General features: G+C 39.9%; 1 protein-coding gene across 10 annotated transcripts in view; it reads left to right on the forward strand.

Annotated features, from left to right (window-relative positions):
• Positions 1-17,732, forward strand: part of KDM4C (lysine demethylase 4C) — a 490,870-nt gene that overhangs the window by 155,180 nt on the left and 317,958 nt on the right. For all 10 annotated transcript variants that reach the window (XM_057498655.1, XM_057498657.1, XM_036878839.2 and 7 more), the window contains one exon: positions 15,177-15,280. In XM_057498655.1, coding sequence (XP_057354638.1) covers positions 15,177-15,280 — 104 coding nt within the window. The remainder of the gene's footprint in view (positions 1-15,176; positions 15,281-17,732) is intronic.

Consider the following 17,732-nt stretch of genomic DNA (forward strand, 5'->3'; position numbering starts at 1 on the left):
TATTTAGGAACATGTTATTAAGCCTCTATGAGTTTGTGGGCTTTTTTGTTTTCTCTGCATACTTTATTTCTAATTTCATAACTTTGTGGTTTGAGAAGCTGGCACAATTTCAATATTTTTGAATTTTTTGAGGCTCTTTTTAAAGATCATTATAAATAATGATCTATTCTGAAAAATGTTCCATATGCACTTGAGAAGAATGTGTATCCTGCTGCTTTTGGGTGGAAGTATTCTGTAGATGTCTGTTAGGTCCATTTATTCTAATGTGTTCAATGCCTCTGTCTCCTATCTTATTTTCTGTCTGTCTGATCTGTCTATTAATGTGAATGGTGTGTTGAGCTCTCCTAAAATGAATTTGTTGCATTCTCTTCCCCCTTTGATTCTGTTAGTGTTTGTTTCACATATTTAGGTGCTCCTATATTCTGTGCATAGATATTTATAATGATTATATCCTCTTGTTGGACTGACCCCTTTATCATTGTGTTGTGTTCTTCTTTGTCTCTTGTTACTTTCTTTGTTTTGAAATCTGTTTTGTCTGATATAAGTACTGCAATACCTGCTTTTTTGTCCCTATTATTTGCATAAAATATGTTTTCCATCCCTTTACTTTTACTCTGTTTATGTCTTTGGGTCTGAAGTGAGTCTCTTCTAGGCAGCATATAGATGGATCTTGTTTTTTTTTTTTTTTATCCATTCTACCACTCTGTGTCTTTTGATTGATGCAGTCAGTCACTTTACATTTATGGTGATTATTGATAGATATGTACTTATTGTCATTGTAGGCTTTAGATTTGTGGTTACCAAAGGTTCAAGGTTAGCTTCCTTACTATCTAACAGTCTATCTTAAATTGCTAATTACCCTATTTCAAACACAATCTAAAAGTTCTTTTTTTTTTGTCCTCCTCCCCTTCTTCTTCTTCCCCCTCCACTCTTTATATATTAGGTGTTATTCTGTACTCTTTGTGTAACCCTTGAATAACTTTGTGAGTAGCTGATTTAATTTTATATATGCTTAGTAATTAAAGGTCTCCTACCTTTACTGTGGATTTTCTCTGGTGACAACTATTTAGCTTTAGGAGCACTTCCATCTAGAGTAGTCCCTTTAAAAGGAGGAGCCAAGATGGTGGCGTGAGTAACGCAGTGGAAATCTCCTGCCAAAATCATATATATTTTAGAAAATACAACGAATACAACTATTCCTAAAAGAGGGACCAGAGGATACAGTACAACAGCCAGGCTATATCTACATTTTCAAGAACTCAGCATCTCACAAAGGGGGTAAGATACAAGTCACGATGTGGCAGGACCTGAGCACTCCCCCAACCCCAGCTCACTGGTGGGAGGAGAGGAGTCAGAGCAGGGAGTGAGTGGAAGCCCAGGACTGCTAAATAACCAGCCCTAGTAATCTGCACCAGGAGTGCAGACACACATTGCATGGTGTGCTGGATATTAGGGAAACAGAAAAGTAGAATCTGTGAGCGGGTCCCCGCAGCCGGCTGCCCTGGGACAAAAAAAAAAAAAAAGGGAGTGCTTTTTGAAAGTCTTAAAGGGACAGGGGCCTCACAGCTGGATGGTGTGCCCAGAAACCCTTCACAGCAATAAACAGCCTGCCATTTGTTCCCCTGGCGGGCATGGCCCTGCCACAGCGGCCGAGCAGCCATGCCCACAGCAACCGCCCAAGGTCTCCTCCCAGTGTGCAGCCATCTGGGTCGGACCCAGAGGCTGCCACCATCATGCAGCTGCCTGGTGCAGGCAGAGGAAGCCAGGGCAAGGCGCAAAGGGACACCGTTCTTGCATGAGAGCAGACCCGGCATGCCTGCCACTCCTTGCAGGGCTCTGGGCTGCCCTGATGGCTGCCCCACCCACAGCGGCTCAGGGGATTAACCCGGATACTGCTCCCAGTATGTGGGTAACTGACACAGGCAGCAGAGAAGGGAAAGGTGACCAGCAAGCAGGAAGGGACTTTGTTCTCCCAGATGATACATGCACCACCTGCCTGCGACTACCTCTATCATAATGAAAAGGCAGAAGAATTTGGTCCAGTCCTGAACTACCCAGACAACCCCGAGAGAGGGTTTGGGAGATAGATTTAACCAATCTTCCTGAAAAATAATTCAAAATAAAGGTCATAACCATGCTGATGGACTTGCAGAGGAATATGCAAGAGCTAAGGGATCAAGGTAGGAGGGAGAATACAGTAAAACAATCTCTGGAAGGACTTAAGAGCAGACTGGATGAGGTGCAAGAGGCCATTAATGGAATAGAGACCAGAGAACAGGAACACAGAGAAGCTGAGGCAGAGAGAGATAAAAGGATCTCCAGGAATGAAAGAATATTAAGAGAACTGTGTGACCAATCCAAATGGAACAATATTTGCATTATAGAGGCACCAGAAGAAGAAGAGAGAAAAAGGGATAGAAAGTGTATTTGAAGAAATAACTACTGAAAACTTCCCCAAACTGGGGGAGGAAATAGTCTCTCAGACCATGGAAGCCCACAGATCTCTCAACACAAGGGACACAAGGAGGAAAACACAAAGACACATAATAATTAAAATGGCAAAGATCAAGGACAAGGACAGAGTATTAAAGGCAGCCAGAGAGAGGAAAAAGGTCACCTACAAAGGAAAACCCATCAGGCTATCATCAAACTTCTCAACAGAAATGTTACAGGCCAGAAGAGAATGGTATGATATAGTTAATGTAATGAAACAGAAGGGCCTTGAACCAAGAATACTGTATCCAGCATGATTATCATTTAAATATGAAGGAGGGATTAAAAAAATTCCCAGACAAGCAAAAGTTGAGGGAATTTGCCTCCAACAAACCACCTCTACAGGATATTTTAAAGGGACTGCTCTAGATGGAAAAACTCCTAAGGCTAAATAGATGTCACCAGAGAGAATAAAGTCACAGCAAAGAAAGCAGACCAATCAAATACTAACTAAAGGCAAAAAATAAAATCAACTACTCACAAAAGAAGTCAAAGGAAACACAAAGAGCACAGAATAAAACACCTAACATATAAAGAATGGAGGAGGAAGAATAAGAAGGGAGAGAAATAAAGAATCATCAGACTGTGTTTATAATAGCTTAATAAGTAAGTTAAGTTAGACAGTTAGATAGGAAAGAAGCTACCCTTGACCCTTTGGCAACCACGAATCTAAAGCCTGCAATGGCAATAAGTACATATCTTTCAATAATCACCCTAAATGTAAATGGACTGAATGCACCAATCAAAAGACACAGAGTAATGGAATGGACAAAAAAGCAAGACCCATCTGTATGCTGCATACAAGAGACTCACCTCAAACCCAAAGACATACACAGACTTAAAGTCAAGGGATGGAAAAAGATATTTCATGCAAACAATAGGGAGAAAAAAGCAGGTGTTGCAGTACTTGTCAGACAAAATAGACTTCAAAACAAAGAAAGTAACAAGAAACAAAGAAGGACATTACATAATTATAAAAGGGGTCAGTCCAACAAGAGGATATAACCATTATAAATTTACATGCACCCAATACAGGAGCACCTACATATGTGAAACAAAATACTAACAGAATTAAAGGAGGAAATAGAATGCAATGTACTCGTTCTAGGGGACTTCAACACACCACTCACTCCAAAGGACAGATCCACCAGACATAAAATAAGTAAGGACACAGAGGCACTGAACAACACACTAGAACAGATGGACCTCACAGACACCTACAGAACTCTACACCCAAAAGCAGCAGGATAGACATTCTTCTCAAGTGCACATGGAACATTATCCGGAATAGACCACAGACTAGGCCTCAAAAAGAGCCTCAGTAAATTCAAAAAGATTGAAATTCTGCCAACCAACATCTTAGAGTAGTCCCTTTAAGGGATCTTGTAGAAATGGTTTGGTGGTGGGGAATTCCCTCAAGTTTGATTATCTGGAAATTGTTTAATCCCTGCTTCAAATTTAAATGATAATCCTGCTGGGTGGAGTATTCTTGGTTGGGGGCCCTTCTGTTTCATTGCATTAAATATATCATGCCTCTCCCTTCTGGCCTGTTAGGTTCTGCTGAGAAGTCTGATGATAGCCTGATGGGGTTTCCTTTATAAGTGATATTTTTTTCTCTCTCTGTCTGCCTTCAGTACTCCCTACTTCTCCTTGATCTTTGCCATTTTAATTATTATGTCTTGGTGTTGTCTTCCTAGGGTTCTTTTTGTTGGTGATCTTTGTGCTTCCATAACCTGAGCATCTATTTCCTTCCCCAGATTGGGGAGGTTTTTCACAATTATTTCCTCAAAGAGACTTCCTATCCCTTTCTCTCTCTCTTCTTCTATACCTCTATAATGTGAACGTTGTTCCATTTGGATTGGTCACAGAGCTCTTTTTTTATTATTTCATTACTAGAGATTCTTATTTCTCTTTGATCCTCAGCTTCTTTGTTTTCCTATTCTCTAATTTCTATTTCATTTACTGTGTCCTCTACCTTGTCTAATCTACTGAAATGAAACAGTGACTGTATTCTTCAGCACTGAGTGGCTTTTTTTGAGAATTTCTATCTCTGTTGAAGTCCTCTCTGAGATCTTGAATACTTTTCTGTAAATCTTTTTTACATGTTTATGTCTTTTATTTTGAAATCTTTATAATAAAGATTGGTGGTTTCAGTTTCAACTAAGTCCTCTTTCTCGAGTTTTTTTCTTGAATTTTCATTTGGACCAAATTCCTCTGTCTCTTCATTTTTTTAAAAGTGTTTCTTATGGGATAATAGATTTGTGTAGGAAGTGCCGTCTAGAGCCCAGAAGCTCAATTTGAGGGAGCCCTTGCTGTTGGCATGCAGGGGGTTTGGCACCTGTGTGCCTTGCTAGTAGTGTTCTGATTTCAAGTGGGCTCTGTGGGTTGTCAGCTGATAGTGGGGGTGGGGAGAATACTCTCTGGAGCTGCTGTGGACAGAGTCACCCTCCCTTCAGCCTGCTGCAAGGGCAGGGACTGCAGGTGAGAGGCACTGGCACCTGACAGGAGGAAAGAGCTCCTGGGGCTGGGCCGCTCACCTGCACACACTGGGCTGAGGGGCTGGAGCTGTGGTGGGTAGAGCTGCCCTTGCCCTGTCTGCTGCCATGGTGGGGGCCACTGGCAAACAGGACTGACACCTGCCCAGAGGGAAGAACTCCCAGGGCTGGCTTTTGCATGCAGCTCCCTGGCTCCCAAAATAGGGCTGAGCAGGCTGGAGGTTCTCCCCCTGCTTACACAGGAGTAAAATTTGATTTCACTGCTGACTCTCAGGTGGTGTACCACTGTGAGGAGCCTCCAGGCTGTGTTGCCTGTGAGGGGATGGTGCATTTGAATCTGGTGAGAGAGCTCCCAAAGTGTTGGGCTGAGGGTGGGCTTGGGAGGTACTGTTCACCTGACCTTTCTCCTAAACATAGCTCAGTGTGCAATCCTTGCTCCTCTGATGCCCCTTTCACTGCTAGGAACTCTTTCAAACTGCCCACTCTGCTTTCTTTCTTTGGGGGGCTGGTAGAGCCTGCCTGTTCTCTATAGGTGGCTGGGATCTCAGCCTCCAGGAGTGTTCTGCCTGTCTCTTTTCCAACCCACCAATCACCAGGGTGCTGTGCAGTGTGGGCTCATGTTCCGGGAGCAGATCTCCGGGGCCAGGTGTTCAGGGTCCTGGGCTTCCACTCCCTCCCTACTCCATTCCTCTTCCACCTGCCTGTGGGATTGGGTGGGGGGAGGGCTTGGGTCCCGCTGCATGGTAGCTTTGTCACTTTATCCTTTTCTGTAGGGTCTTCTCTTCTTCCTCAGATGTAGGTGGTCAGGTCTGCAATTTCAGGCCTGGTGTATTTGCTGTATTTTCATGTTCTATGTGATTCTGGGAGGAGGTTTTTGCCATGCCTTCCCGTGCTGCCATTTTTTCCCCCATCCTCATAGCTCTGTTATTTCATACTAATGAAAAGATGTGTGTTTGTTTGGGAGCAGTGAAGGAAAGAGGAAAGTTGGTACTCAAGTAAGCTTGTGTGTTAGCATCTGTAAGCAGAGATTGTGTAAAATTTATACAAAATACAGCATAGTTTACACCTCATATAAGGCTACGTCTCAACTGCACCCACAAAAGTATTACTACAGAAGATGAGAGTGAAATGCTACCACCCCACAGTACTCACGTAGATTTTATATTTTACGCCCCTAATGTTTTTTTCTTTCCTTTGGATCTCATTTATTTTTTTTATTTTTTTCATTTTAGTATCATTAATCTACAATTACATGAGGAACATTATGGTTACTAGATTCCTGCCTTCACCAAGTCCCCCCCCTCACAAACACCATTACAGTCACTGTCCATCAGCATAGTAAGATGCTGTAGAATCACTAATTGTCTTCTCTGTGTTGCACAGCCCTCCCTGTGCCCCACCCCACATTACACATGCTAATTGTAATGCCCCCTTTCTTTTTCCCCCCTTATTCCTCCCTTCCCACCCATCCTCCCCAGTCACTTTCCCTTTGGTAACTGTTAGTCCATTCTTGGTTTCTGTGTTTCTGCTGCTGTTTTGTTCCTTCAGTTTTTTCTTTGTTCTTATACTCCACAGACGAGTGAAATCATTTGGTACTTGTCTTTCTCTGCCTAGCTTATTGCACTGAGCATAATACCCTCCAGCTCCATCCATGTTGTTGCAAATGGTAGGATTTGTTTTCTTCTTATGGCTGAATAATATTCCATTGTGTATATGTACCACATCTTCTTTATCCATTCTTCTACTGATGGACACTTAGGTTGCTTCCATTTCTTGACTGTTGTAGATAGTGCTGTGATAAACATAGGGGTGCATCTGTCTTTTTCAAACTGGGCTGCTGCATTCTTAGGGTAAATTCCTAGAAGTGGAATTCCTGTGTCAAGTGGTATTTCTATTTTGAGCTTTTTGAGGAACCTCAATACTGCTTTCCACAATGGTTGAACTAATTTACATTCCCACCAGCAGTGTAGGAGGGTTCCCCTTTCTCCACAACCTCACCAACATTTGTTGTTGTTTGTCTTTTGGATGGTGGCGATTCTTACTAGTGTGAGGTGATATCTCATTGTGGTTTTAATTTGCATTTCCCTGATGGATTAGCAATGTGGAGCATCTTTTTGTGTGCCTGTTAACCATCTGAATTTCTTCTTTGGAGAAGTGTCTGTTCAGATCCTGTGCCCATTTTTTAATTGGATTATTTGCATTTTGTTTGTTGAGGTGTATGAGCTCTTTATATATTTTGGATGTCAACCCTTTATCAGATCTGTCATTTATGAATATATTTTCCCATACTGTAGGCTGCCATTTTGTTCTATTGGTGGTGTCCTTTGTTGTACAGAAGCTTCTCAGCTTGATATAGTCCCACTTGTTCATTTTTGCTTTTGTTTCCCTTGCCTGGGGAGATATGTTCATGAAGAAGTCACTCATGTTTATGTTCAAGAGATTTTTGCCTATGTTTTTTTCTAAGAGTTTTATGGTTTCATGACTTACATTCATGTCTTTAATCCATTTCGAATTTACTTTTGTGTATGGGTTAGACAGTGACCCAGTTTCATTCTCTTACATGTAGCTGTTCAGTTTTGCCAACACCAGCTATTGAAGAGGCTGTCATTTCCCCATTGTATGTCCATGGCTCCTTTATCGTATGTTAATTGGCCATATATGTTTGGGTTAACGTCTGGAGTCTCTATTCTGTTCCACTGGTCTGTGGCTCTGTTCTTGTGCCAGTACCAGATTGTTTTGATTACTGTGGCATTGTAGTAGAGCTTGAAGTTGGGGAGTGAGATCCCCCCCACTTTATTCTTCCTTCTCAGGATTGCTTTGGCTATTCGGGGTCTTTGACAGTTCCATGTGAATTTTTGAACTATTTGTTCCAGTTTGTTGAAGAATGCTGTTGGTATTTTGATAGGGATTGCATTGAATCTGTAGATTGCTTTAGGTATGATGGCCATTTTGACAATATTAATTCTTCTTAGCCAAGAGCATGGAATGAGTTTCTATTTGGTAGTGTCCTCTTTAATTTCTCTTAAGAGTGTCTTGTAGTTTTCAGGGTATAAGTCTTTCACTTCCTTGGTTAGGTTTATTCCTAGGTATTTTTTTCTTTTTGATGCAATTGTAAGTGGAATTGTTTTCCTGATTTCTCTTTCTGCTAGTTCATTGTTAGTGTATAGGAAAGCTACAGATTTCTGTGTATTAATTTTGTATCCTGCAACTTTGCTGAATTCCAGTATTAGTTCTAGCAGTTTTAGAGTGGAGTCTTTAGGGTTTTTAATGTACAATATCATATCATCTGCATATAGTGACAGTTTAACAACTTCTTCACCAATCTGGATTCCTTGTATTTCTTTGTTTTGTCTAATTGCCGTGGCGAGGACCTCCAGTACTATGTTGAATAGCAGTGGGGAGAGTGGGCATCCGTCTTGTTCCCGATCTTAGAGGAAATGCTTTCAGCTTCTCGCTGTTCAATATAATGTTGGCTGTGGGTTTATCGTATATGGCCTTTATTATGTTGAGGTACTTGCCCTCTATACCCATTTTGTTGAGAGTTTTTATCATGAATGGATGTTGAATTTTGTCAAATGCTTTTTCAGCATCTATGGAGATGATCATGTGGTTTTTGTCCTTCTTTTTGTTGATGTTGTGGATGATGTTGATGGATTTTTGAATGTTGTACCATCCTTGCATCCCTGGGATGAATCCCACTTGGTCATGGTGTATGATCCTCTTGATGTATTTTTGAGTTCGGTTTGCTAATATGTTGAGCATTTTTGCATCTATGTTCATCAGGGATATTGATCTGTAATTTTCTTTTTCTGTGGGGTCTTTGCCTGGTTTTGGTGTTAGGGTAATGCTGGCTTCATAGAATGAGTCTGCAAGTAGTCCCTCCTCTTCTATATTTTGGAAAACTTTAAGGAGAATGGGTATTATGTCTTCTCTGTATGTCTGATAAAATTCAGCAATAAATCCATGTGGTCCAGGGGTTTTGCTCTTTAGTAGTTTTTTGATTACTGCTTCAATTTCATTGCTGGTAACTGGTCTGTTTAGATTTTCTGTTTCTTCCTTGGTCAGTATTGGAAGGTTGTATTTTTCTAGGAAGTTGTCGTAGGGTTTTCCAGCTTGTTAGCATATAGATTCTCATAGTATTCTCTAAGAATTCTTTGTTTATCTGTGGGGTCCGTCGTGATTTTTTCTTTCTCATTTCTGATTCTGTTGATGTGTGTAAATTCTCTTTTTCTCTTATTAAATCTGGCTAGGGATTTATCTATTTTGTTTATTTTCTCAAAGAACCAGCTCTTGGTTTCATTGATTTTTTTCTATTGTTTTATTCTTCTCAATTTTATTTATTTCTTCTCTGATCTTTATTATATCCCTTCTTCTGCTGACTTTGGGCCTCATTTGTTCTTCTTTTTCCATTTTCGATAATTGTGACTTTAGACTATTCATTTGGGATTGTTCTTCCCTCTGTAAATAGGCCTGGATTGGTGTATATTTTCCTCTTAGGACTGCTTTTGCTCCATCCCACAGAAGTTTGGGCTTTGTACTTTTGTTGTCATTTGTCTCCATATATTGCTTGATTTCTATTTTAATTTGGTCATTGAACTATTGATTATTTAGCAGCATGTTGTTAAGCCTCCATGTGTTTGTGAGGCTTTTTGCTTTCTTTGTACAATTTATTTCTAGTTTTGTACCTTTGTGGTCTGAGAAGTTGGTTGGTAGAATTTTAATCTTTTCGAATTTACTGAGGCTCTTTTTGTGGCCTAGTATGTGGTCTATTCTGGAGAAGGTTATGTGCACTTGAGAGTAATGTGTATCCTGCTGCTTTTGGGTGTAGAGTTCTGTAGATGTGTTTTAGGTCCATCTGTTCTACTGTGTTGTTCAGTGCCTCTGTGTCCTTTCTTATTTTCTGTCTTGTGGATCTCTCCTTTCAAGTGAGTGCTGTGTTGAAGTTTCCTAAAATGAATGCATTGCATTCTATTTCCTCCTTTACTTCTGTTAGTGTTTGTTTTACATATGTTGGTGCTCTTGTATTGGGTGCATGTATATTTATAATGGTTATATCCTCTTGTTGGACTGACCCCTTTATCATTATGTAATTGCTTTCTTTACATCTTCTTACTTTCTTTGTTTTGAAGTCTGTTTTGTTTGACACTAGTGCAGGAACTCCTGCTTTTTTCTCCCTATTGTTTGTATGAAATATCTTTTTCCATCCCTTGACTTTTAGTCGTGTATATCTTTTAGTTTGAAGTGAGTTTCTTGTAAGTAGCATGTAAATGGTTCTTGCATTTTTATCCATTCTATTACTCTGTGTCTTTTGATTGGTGCATTCAGTCCATTTACATTTAGGGTGATTATTAAAAGATATGTACTTATTGCCACTGCAGGCTTTAGATTCGTGGTTGCCAAAGGTTCAAGGGTAGCTTCTTTACTATCTAACTGTCTAAGTTAACTTTCTTATTAAGCTATTATAAACAGTCTGATGATTCTTTATTTCTCTCTCTTCTTTTTCTTCCTCCTCCATTCTTTATATGTTAGGTGTTTTATTCTGTGCTCTTTTGTGTTTCATTTGACTGCTTTTGTGAGTAGTTGATTTTATTTTTTGCCCTTAGGTAGTATTTGATTGTTCTGCTTTCTTTGCTGTGATTTTATTTTCTCTGGTGACATCTATTTAGTCTTAGGAGTGCTCCCGTCTAGAGCAGTCTCTTTAAAATATCCTGTAGAGGTGGTTTGTTGGAGGCAAATTCCCTCAACTTTTGCTCATCTGGGAATTTTTTAATCCCTCCTTCATATTTAAATGATAATCATGCTGGATACAGTATTCTTGGTTCAAGGCCCTTCTGTTTCATTACATTAACTATATCATACCATTCTCTTCTGGCCTGTAACATTTCTGTTGAGAAGTTTGATGATAGCCTGATGGGTTTTCCTTTGTAGGTGACCTTTTTCCTCTCTCTGGCTGCCTTTAGTACTCTGTCTTTGTCCTTGATCTTTGCCATTTTAATTATTATGTGTCTTTGTGTTATTCTCCTTGTGTCCATTTTGTTGGGAGTTCTGTGGGCTTCCATGGTCTGAGAGACTATTTCCTCCCCCAGTTTGGGGAAGTTTTCAGTTGTTATTTCTTCAAATACACTTTCTATCCCCTTTTCTCTCTGTTTTTCTTCTGGTGCCTCTATAATGCAAATATTGTTCCATTTGGATTGATCGTACAGTTCTCTTAATATTCTTTCATTCCTGGAGATCCTTTTATCTCTCTCTGCCTCACCTTCTCTGTGTTCCTGTTCTCTGGTCTCTATTCCATTAATGGCCTCTTGCACCTCATTCAGTGTGCTCTTATATCCTTCTAGAGATTGTTTTATTTCTGTATTCTCTGTCCTAGCTTGATCCTTAAGCTCTTGCATATTTCTCTGCAAGTCCATCAGCATGGTTATGACCTTTATTTTGAATTCTTTTTCAGGAAGATTGGTTAAATCTATCTCCCCAGGTTCCCTCTCAGGTGATGTCAGTGTGATTCTGGTCTAGATCAAATTCTTCTGCCTCTTCATTGCGATAGAGGTAATCCTGGGCAGTTGGCGCATGTGTCAGCTGGCAGAACATAGTCCCTTCCTGCTTGCTGTTCACCTTGCACGTCCTCGGAGTAGTTTCCAGTTTTATTTCTTGAGGCACTGCAGGTGGGGCAACTGTCAGGTCAGCCCAGAACCCTGCGGGGGGTTGGGGAGGGTGGGGCAGGCATGCCAGTTGTGCTGTCCTGTGAGATCGGCGACTCTTAGAGTCCTGTCCCGGTTTCCTCTGTCTGTATTCCCTGGAGGGGCTTCTGAGTCTGGCCCGGGTCACTGTGGAGGAGGCTCTGGGTGGTTGCTGTGCGCGTGGCTGCTCTCAGGCTGCTCCCCTGCTATGGCAGTGCCATCCCGAAGGGGGAATGGATGGGTGGGTGTTTGTCGCCATGAGGGGCCTCAGAGCTGTGCTGTGTCCCAGAGGATTAGGATGCCCGGAGTTCCCTGGCATTCCCAGTTGCTGGGCTGAGTGTCCCGGGATGCTTCCGTCCAGCTGTGAGGCTCCTGTCCCTTTAAGGCTTTCAAAAAGTGCTCGCTTTTCTTTTGTCCCAGTGATGCTGGCCGCGGGACCCGCTTGTAGGTTTTACTGTTCCTTTTCATTAATATCCAGCACACCACTCAATGGGTGTCTGTACTCCTGGTGTGGATGACTAGTGCTGGGGATTCAGCAGCAGTCCTGGGATTTCACTCCCTACTGGCTCCAACTCCTCTCCTCCTGCTGGGGAGCTGGGGTGGGGGGTGCGCTCGGGTCCTTCGGGCTGCGGCTTGTATCTTACCCACTTAGTGAGGCCACTGAGTTCTCACAGATGTAGATGTAGCCTGGCTGTTGTACTGTGTCTTCTAGTCTCTCTATTAGGAATAGTTGTATTCGTTGTATTTTCAAATATATATATGGTTTTGTAGGAGATTTCCACTGCCCTACTCACGCCGCCATCTTGTCTCCTCCTCTAATGTTTGTTTTTATGTAAAAATAAATCAAGTGATTCAATGTGACAAAAGTAGATGCTGCAGAGATGTGCCAGCATGTTCTACACCTGGCATATTAACTGGTGATCATTGGATGTGTGAGGTGTGGCAGTGGAATGCTAGTTGCTATTTCCACTATGAGATGATTGAAGAGTCTGTGTAGAACTTTGTCCATATAAAACTTACTGATCTTCAAGATTGTGAAATAGTGAACTCCCCCATTGTGTAACTGGTTAATTAGAAAGTCTTTTGGAATGTTATAGTAATAACACTAAAATATGATAATTTTTAGAGAGGTATTCTTCCAAATAAATTTTTCAGAACTTAAAAAAAAGAATATCAAGAAAGTAAATATTGTAGTAGGAAAAAGTGATTCTAAAGGCATATTTTAAAGAACTTACTTGTAAAAAGTTGAGTACTATGTTTTCTCTATTTGGTGACTTTCAATAAACTCTGATAGTCTTAAGTTGAATTTTTAGTTAAATGTTACATTTCTCTCAGAGCTGTCCTTGTTGTTTTACATGAAAGTGGGTTTAAAGCTGTTTATTCACTTATCATGAAAGATACTAACATTCCTTCAGTTGGTATAGGTCTGAGTTTTTAAAAATAGTATCATTTTGCATCTAAGAGTATTCACGTTAACCTGGCTTGCTTATATGTTGAATAAAATGCTTTTCATAGACTGTGCATTGAGGGTGAGTATGACCCATGTACTTGTGGAAGTATTTCCAGGTAAAATTCATTATAAGATACAAGCTTTGTTCATAATTTGTGTTGTTAATGAGTTGTTTTCCAGGGCAATGTAAAATATAATTCTGTTGTAAATAGAAATTCTGAACCAATTCAAAGTTCTTAATATACTGCAAATTACCTTTCTTTAGTTATTTTCCAATTTAAATTAACTTATGACCAGTCACCATATTGTTCAAGTCCTGATTACAAATCCATATCAAAAGAAAATTAAATTGACTCCTGTTTCCTCATTGATTTTAATTTAAAACTTAATTCATTTTGTGTTGTACACAGTTAGAGATTTGAAAGGTTTGATAAATCCATTTGAATTGTGTTATTATAATATTCCCATGGTTTGTGTGTTTGGGACTGACTGCTGTGCTTTACTGTCTGTGGTGTAGGACTCAGAACATCTTATTATATAGATATGGCCACTATATTAGTGGTATTTTCTGTCCACACCTTAAAGTCCGCATTCTTTCATAGGGTTGCTTATTTGGTGTAATGTTTTATTTTTTATTTATATATTATCTATATGAACCACAACAGGATTTCATCAAATGACCATATAGGACAAAATTATTTCTTTTATTCCCATTGGTATTGTAGAGAATGATAGTATTTCTGGTGTTTTCTTTAGTATGTACTATATATATATATTTTTAAATCCAGGTACAGATGCCTAACAGAAGGTACTGCCTTTGCAGGTGGTTCGCTGTATCCTAATGGCTCTTGCCTGGCTGGCTGATTTGTTTCCTTCTGATGATCTGTGTCCTCACATACTCCATGGTGGCATCAATAAAGGCTTATTTACTTTAAAAATACTTCTTTGAAATAATTCTATGAGGTTAAAATGGTTCATGGTAATGAATACTGGTAATTCTTTCATCAAATTGGTCAGTCTTGAGTTATCTGCTTGTGGTGAGGCACAGAGTTAGATAAATAACATTTCCAGTGGCTTTTTCTTCAATTTAGCAGTGGTGGAGTTAAATAGCATCTGTGCTTCCTCGCACTTTGCTCACATGCATTATCTGTATTTTCCTGGTGAGTTCTCTTTTCCTTCTGGGTTCTCTTTCTGGGATTGCCCTCTGTCTTTTCCATGTTTCTCCTCTCTCTTCTTGTTTTCCCATCTCTTCAGTGTGGTAGTTTTTATCTCTAAGTGAGGAGGGTAAAGAGCTGGGCATCATGCATGTTCTTTCTCCTCTAGGTTGTGTAACTGAGTTAATGAGAGTCTGTCTCAGACATAACTGCAGGATTGAAGGCAGAAATGGGGATAAACAATGATATTTTGGTCCACAATACAGTGTTGACTGAAAGGTTGCTGCATGTTAACCTTCCTCATTTAAAGGCCTCCTCAAAACTCTGCTCCCATAGAGGCTGGTTGGGCAGGTTTCCAAGTATTTGACTGCTTCTGCCAGGAAGTTGGTTCAGGAAATTAGTAGCAGGTAACCACTTTAAATTGATGAGAAAGAAACAAAGAAAGGTGGGTAATTGCAATGTGTCTACTGTATGCTAGGCATTCAGACAAGTGCATCTGGAATGATGTTTAGGAGTATAAAATGAGAGATTCCTCTATTAAAATGCATATTCACCTCTCCTCCCTCCTTTAGTATTTTGTCCATTTATCAGATACTAGGTGGATTGAAGCATATTTTGTTACAAAATGAAATTTGTAAGGCTTAGTAATTTTATATGTTATGAAAACAGTTCTTGGTAGATCTTTTTGTAAAGAAGGTCAACGTTCGGTGACAAAAATATGCATCCCATAATTGTTAAGAATTCTGACTCACAATTTTTAGTACCAGAGTTTCTGATAGTGGAGTTGGTCTGTCTTTGCCTAAAACTCATTCTAAAAGAGTAGTAGGACATAAGCTTAAAAAAAAAGCCTATGTGAAATTTTATCTTTCTTGACACATTATTGCTTATATTTATTGTTTCCATTTAGGTTTTTTCCCTAGCAGTTCTCAAGGTTGTGATGCATTTCTTCGCCACAAGATGACACTCATATCTCCCTCAGTATTGAAGAAGTATGGTATTCCCTTTGATAAGGTATATTGGTCTTACTTTTTTAACATTCATTTTGTGTGTGTAGTTTTTGTATTCAAGACAAATTTAACACAAGCTAATGTCTGATTTCAAGTAGGAATTTTAAATGTAGGGAAAAAAATTCAGGTTCATGTTTTAGAACAGCAATTTAAGTTTTAATTTGAAATTTTATTTTAGGACACATTTACTAGAGATTTCATACTATTACAGTTCGCTTATAACTACTGAAAATGAAATGCTGCACATTTGACAAAACAAGATGTAGCATTTCTCCATTGGAGTCTTTTATATGAGCAACATAATTTTTGTACATGTGATCTATGTTTGAAAAGAATTCAGAGCAATTATTTTTAGCAGTTTAGTTGGTTAGAATCAGTGATATGGCACCAGTATGTTGCTTCTAAACGTATTTAAACATCATACAATTGATATTTTATTATGGATAAAATTGCCTGATGATTCAATAATTAGACAATGCTTCTTTGGAGTAATTCTGAAGATTAAGTTCTGAAAGACTCAGTACATGCTAGATTCCTCTACCTTATGCCCATGGATAGTTAAATTGGGTCAGAATTATTAAACAGCATAACACTTTAATGTGAAGAAGCTGAAATGAAAAAAGCTTTTGACCAGATAAATAAAAGCTCTCTCTTGGTTGAAGGATTTAGTACTTAGCACTTGCAGAAACATTAACAAATGCCATCTTTTTTATTTGAATTTCTTTCTGTAATCCTTGCTGTTTTCCACCTTAGAAGCATTTCACTTGTGATTAAATCTACCTTTTAATTGCAGGCCCTTAAAGTATCCCCCTCCTACCCCTCTGTTTTTGTTCAGAGTTGAATTTTTACTATGACCCAGAATCATTCTCCAACTTTAGATTGTCCCTGCTTGCTCACAAATCACCTGTGTGGTCACACACAAGACATACTTATCTCCTGTGCTGAGGATGCTCTAACCATGGTTTTACTCACATACCTTTACCCAAGACAAAAAACACGCCTCTGAGATGTGCACGTTGGGAGATGTGGGGAGGAGCTGGTGATGAGCTGCAGCCCTGTTGCAGGCTTTACCAGAGGGGCCAGTGCCACTCTGGAGCTTTTTATTTGCGGATACCTTTGGGCACCCGGCTTTTTAGTCTCGGACATATCATCAGTGAGTGTTTAGGTGATTGGCATAAGCTTAATTAGGCACTTACAGTAAGTTGGAATATTAAAAGGCAGAGGAGAAGGAGTGGCCTAGAGTTCCTCAAGACACAGACACTGCATGGGTTCAGGGCTGGTGGTAGGTGTTAATCAAGCTGGTCCTTGGAGAGGGGGTTATGTGAAGTAGCAGGACTATGGGATTGGCTCATTTTCCCAGACGGAGGCTTGTGGAATGTATAGCTCTTCGCTGATCTTTGGGTAGGAGGAGGCAGGTGCTCTGCTCCCCTTTCTGGGCTGTGGCTTCCCTGGTCCTACTTGGTCGATCATTAGGCTCTCATTTGATCTTTTGAGGATGAGGCATTTTGTGGGAAGCTGTAGGACGAGTGTTAATTCTCAGATGGTGAAACACCAATGCTTTAGAGCGCTAATTGGCAGTTGCAGTTTTTCATTTGAAATACTGCTGCCACTTCCCCTTGCACCTTGCTGAAGGGTGCGTGATGACTCTGTGCTCCTCAAGGAACTTATCCTCTGATGGTGATAATGGTAGCATGGGACAGGCTTTAGAATTAAACTTCCTAGGTTCATTTCTGACTCTGTCACTTGGGCAAATTAGACAATATTTCTGAGCCTCAGTTTCTTCATCTGACAATGGGGGTAATTTACTTAATAGGCTTTGCATAGTGTATACTATATAGTAACATACTCCTCTCCTCAATGCACCCCTGTCTTTGGGCAATCATGTCACAATTGGAGTAATATTTTTTTCCTTCCTTCAATGTATTTCCACATATTCATACATATATATGAGAAATTACGTTTAGCCAACAAATAACATCTGCTTTTAGATTATGTGCACTCTCTTTTCCAATTTCTTTCATGATGTAATTTTGTAACTGTGGTGTAATTGTGATGATGTTTAGTCTTACAAAAGGGCCTTGTTCTTTTCTGTCCCTGTACTTTTTCATGAGTTTATTACACAGAGGCAGTAAATTATATTTTGGCTAAGTGAGACTGACCAGTTTCTAGAAATTGTACATAGGCATAAAATTTGGAGTCCCATTCAGTGGGAACAGGTGCTTTTTTTCAACATGGCAAGAGCAGGATTTTCCAGGCAGAGTAGAGCAGGATTGTAGATGGGATTCAGTGGAGTAGGGAGTTAGTGTCCTTATCCCCTGGCAGCACTCCTGCCCTCTTCCCCCATCTGTATGGGGCTAGAAACAGTTGAGCAGGGTGAGTTTTGTTTTGTTACATAGTACAATGAAGTGCCTAGTTTCCAAGCACAATTATAATTCATGAGATTAAGTGAGACCAGG

This window comes from Manis pentadactyla, chromosome 3 (assembly GCF_030020395.1).
Source record: "Manis pentadactyla isolate mManPen7 chromosome 3, mManPen7.hap1, whole genome shotgun sequence".
Lineage (NCBI taxonomy): Eukaryota > Metazoa > Chordata > Mammalia > Pholidota > Manidae > Manis > Manis pentadactyla.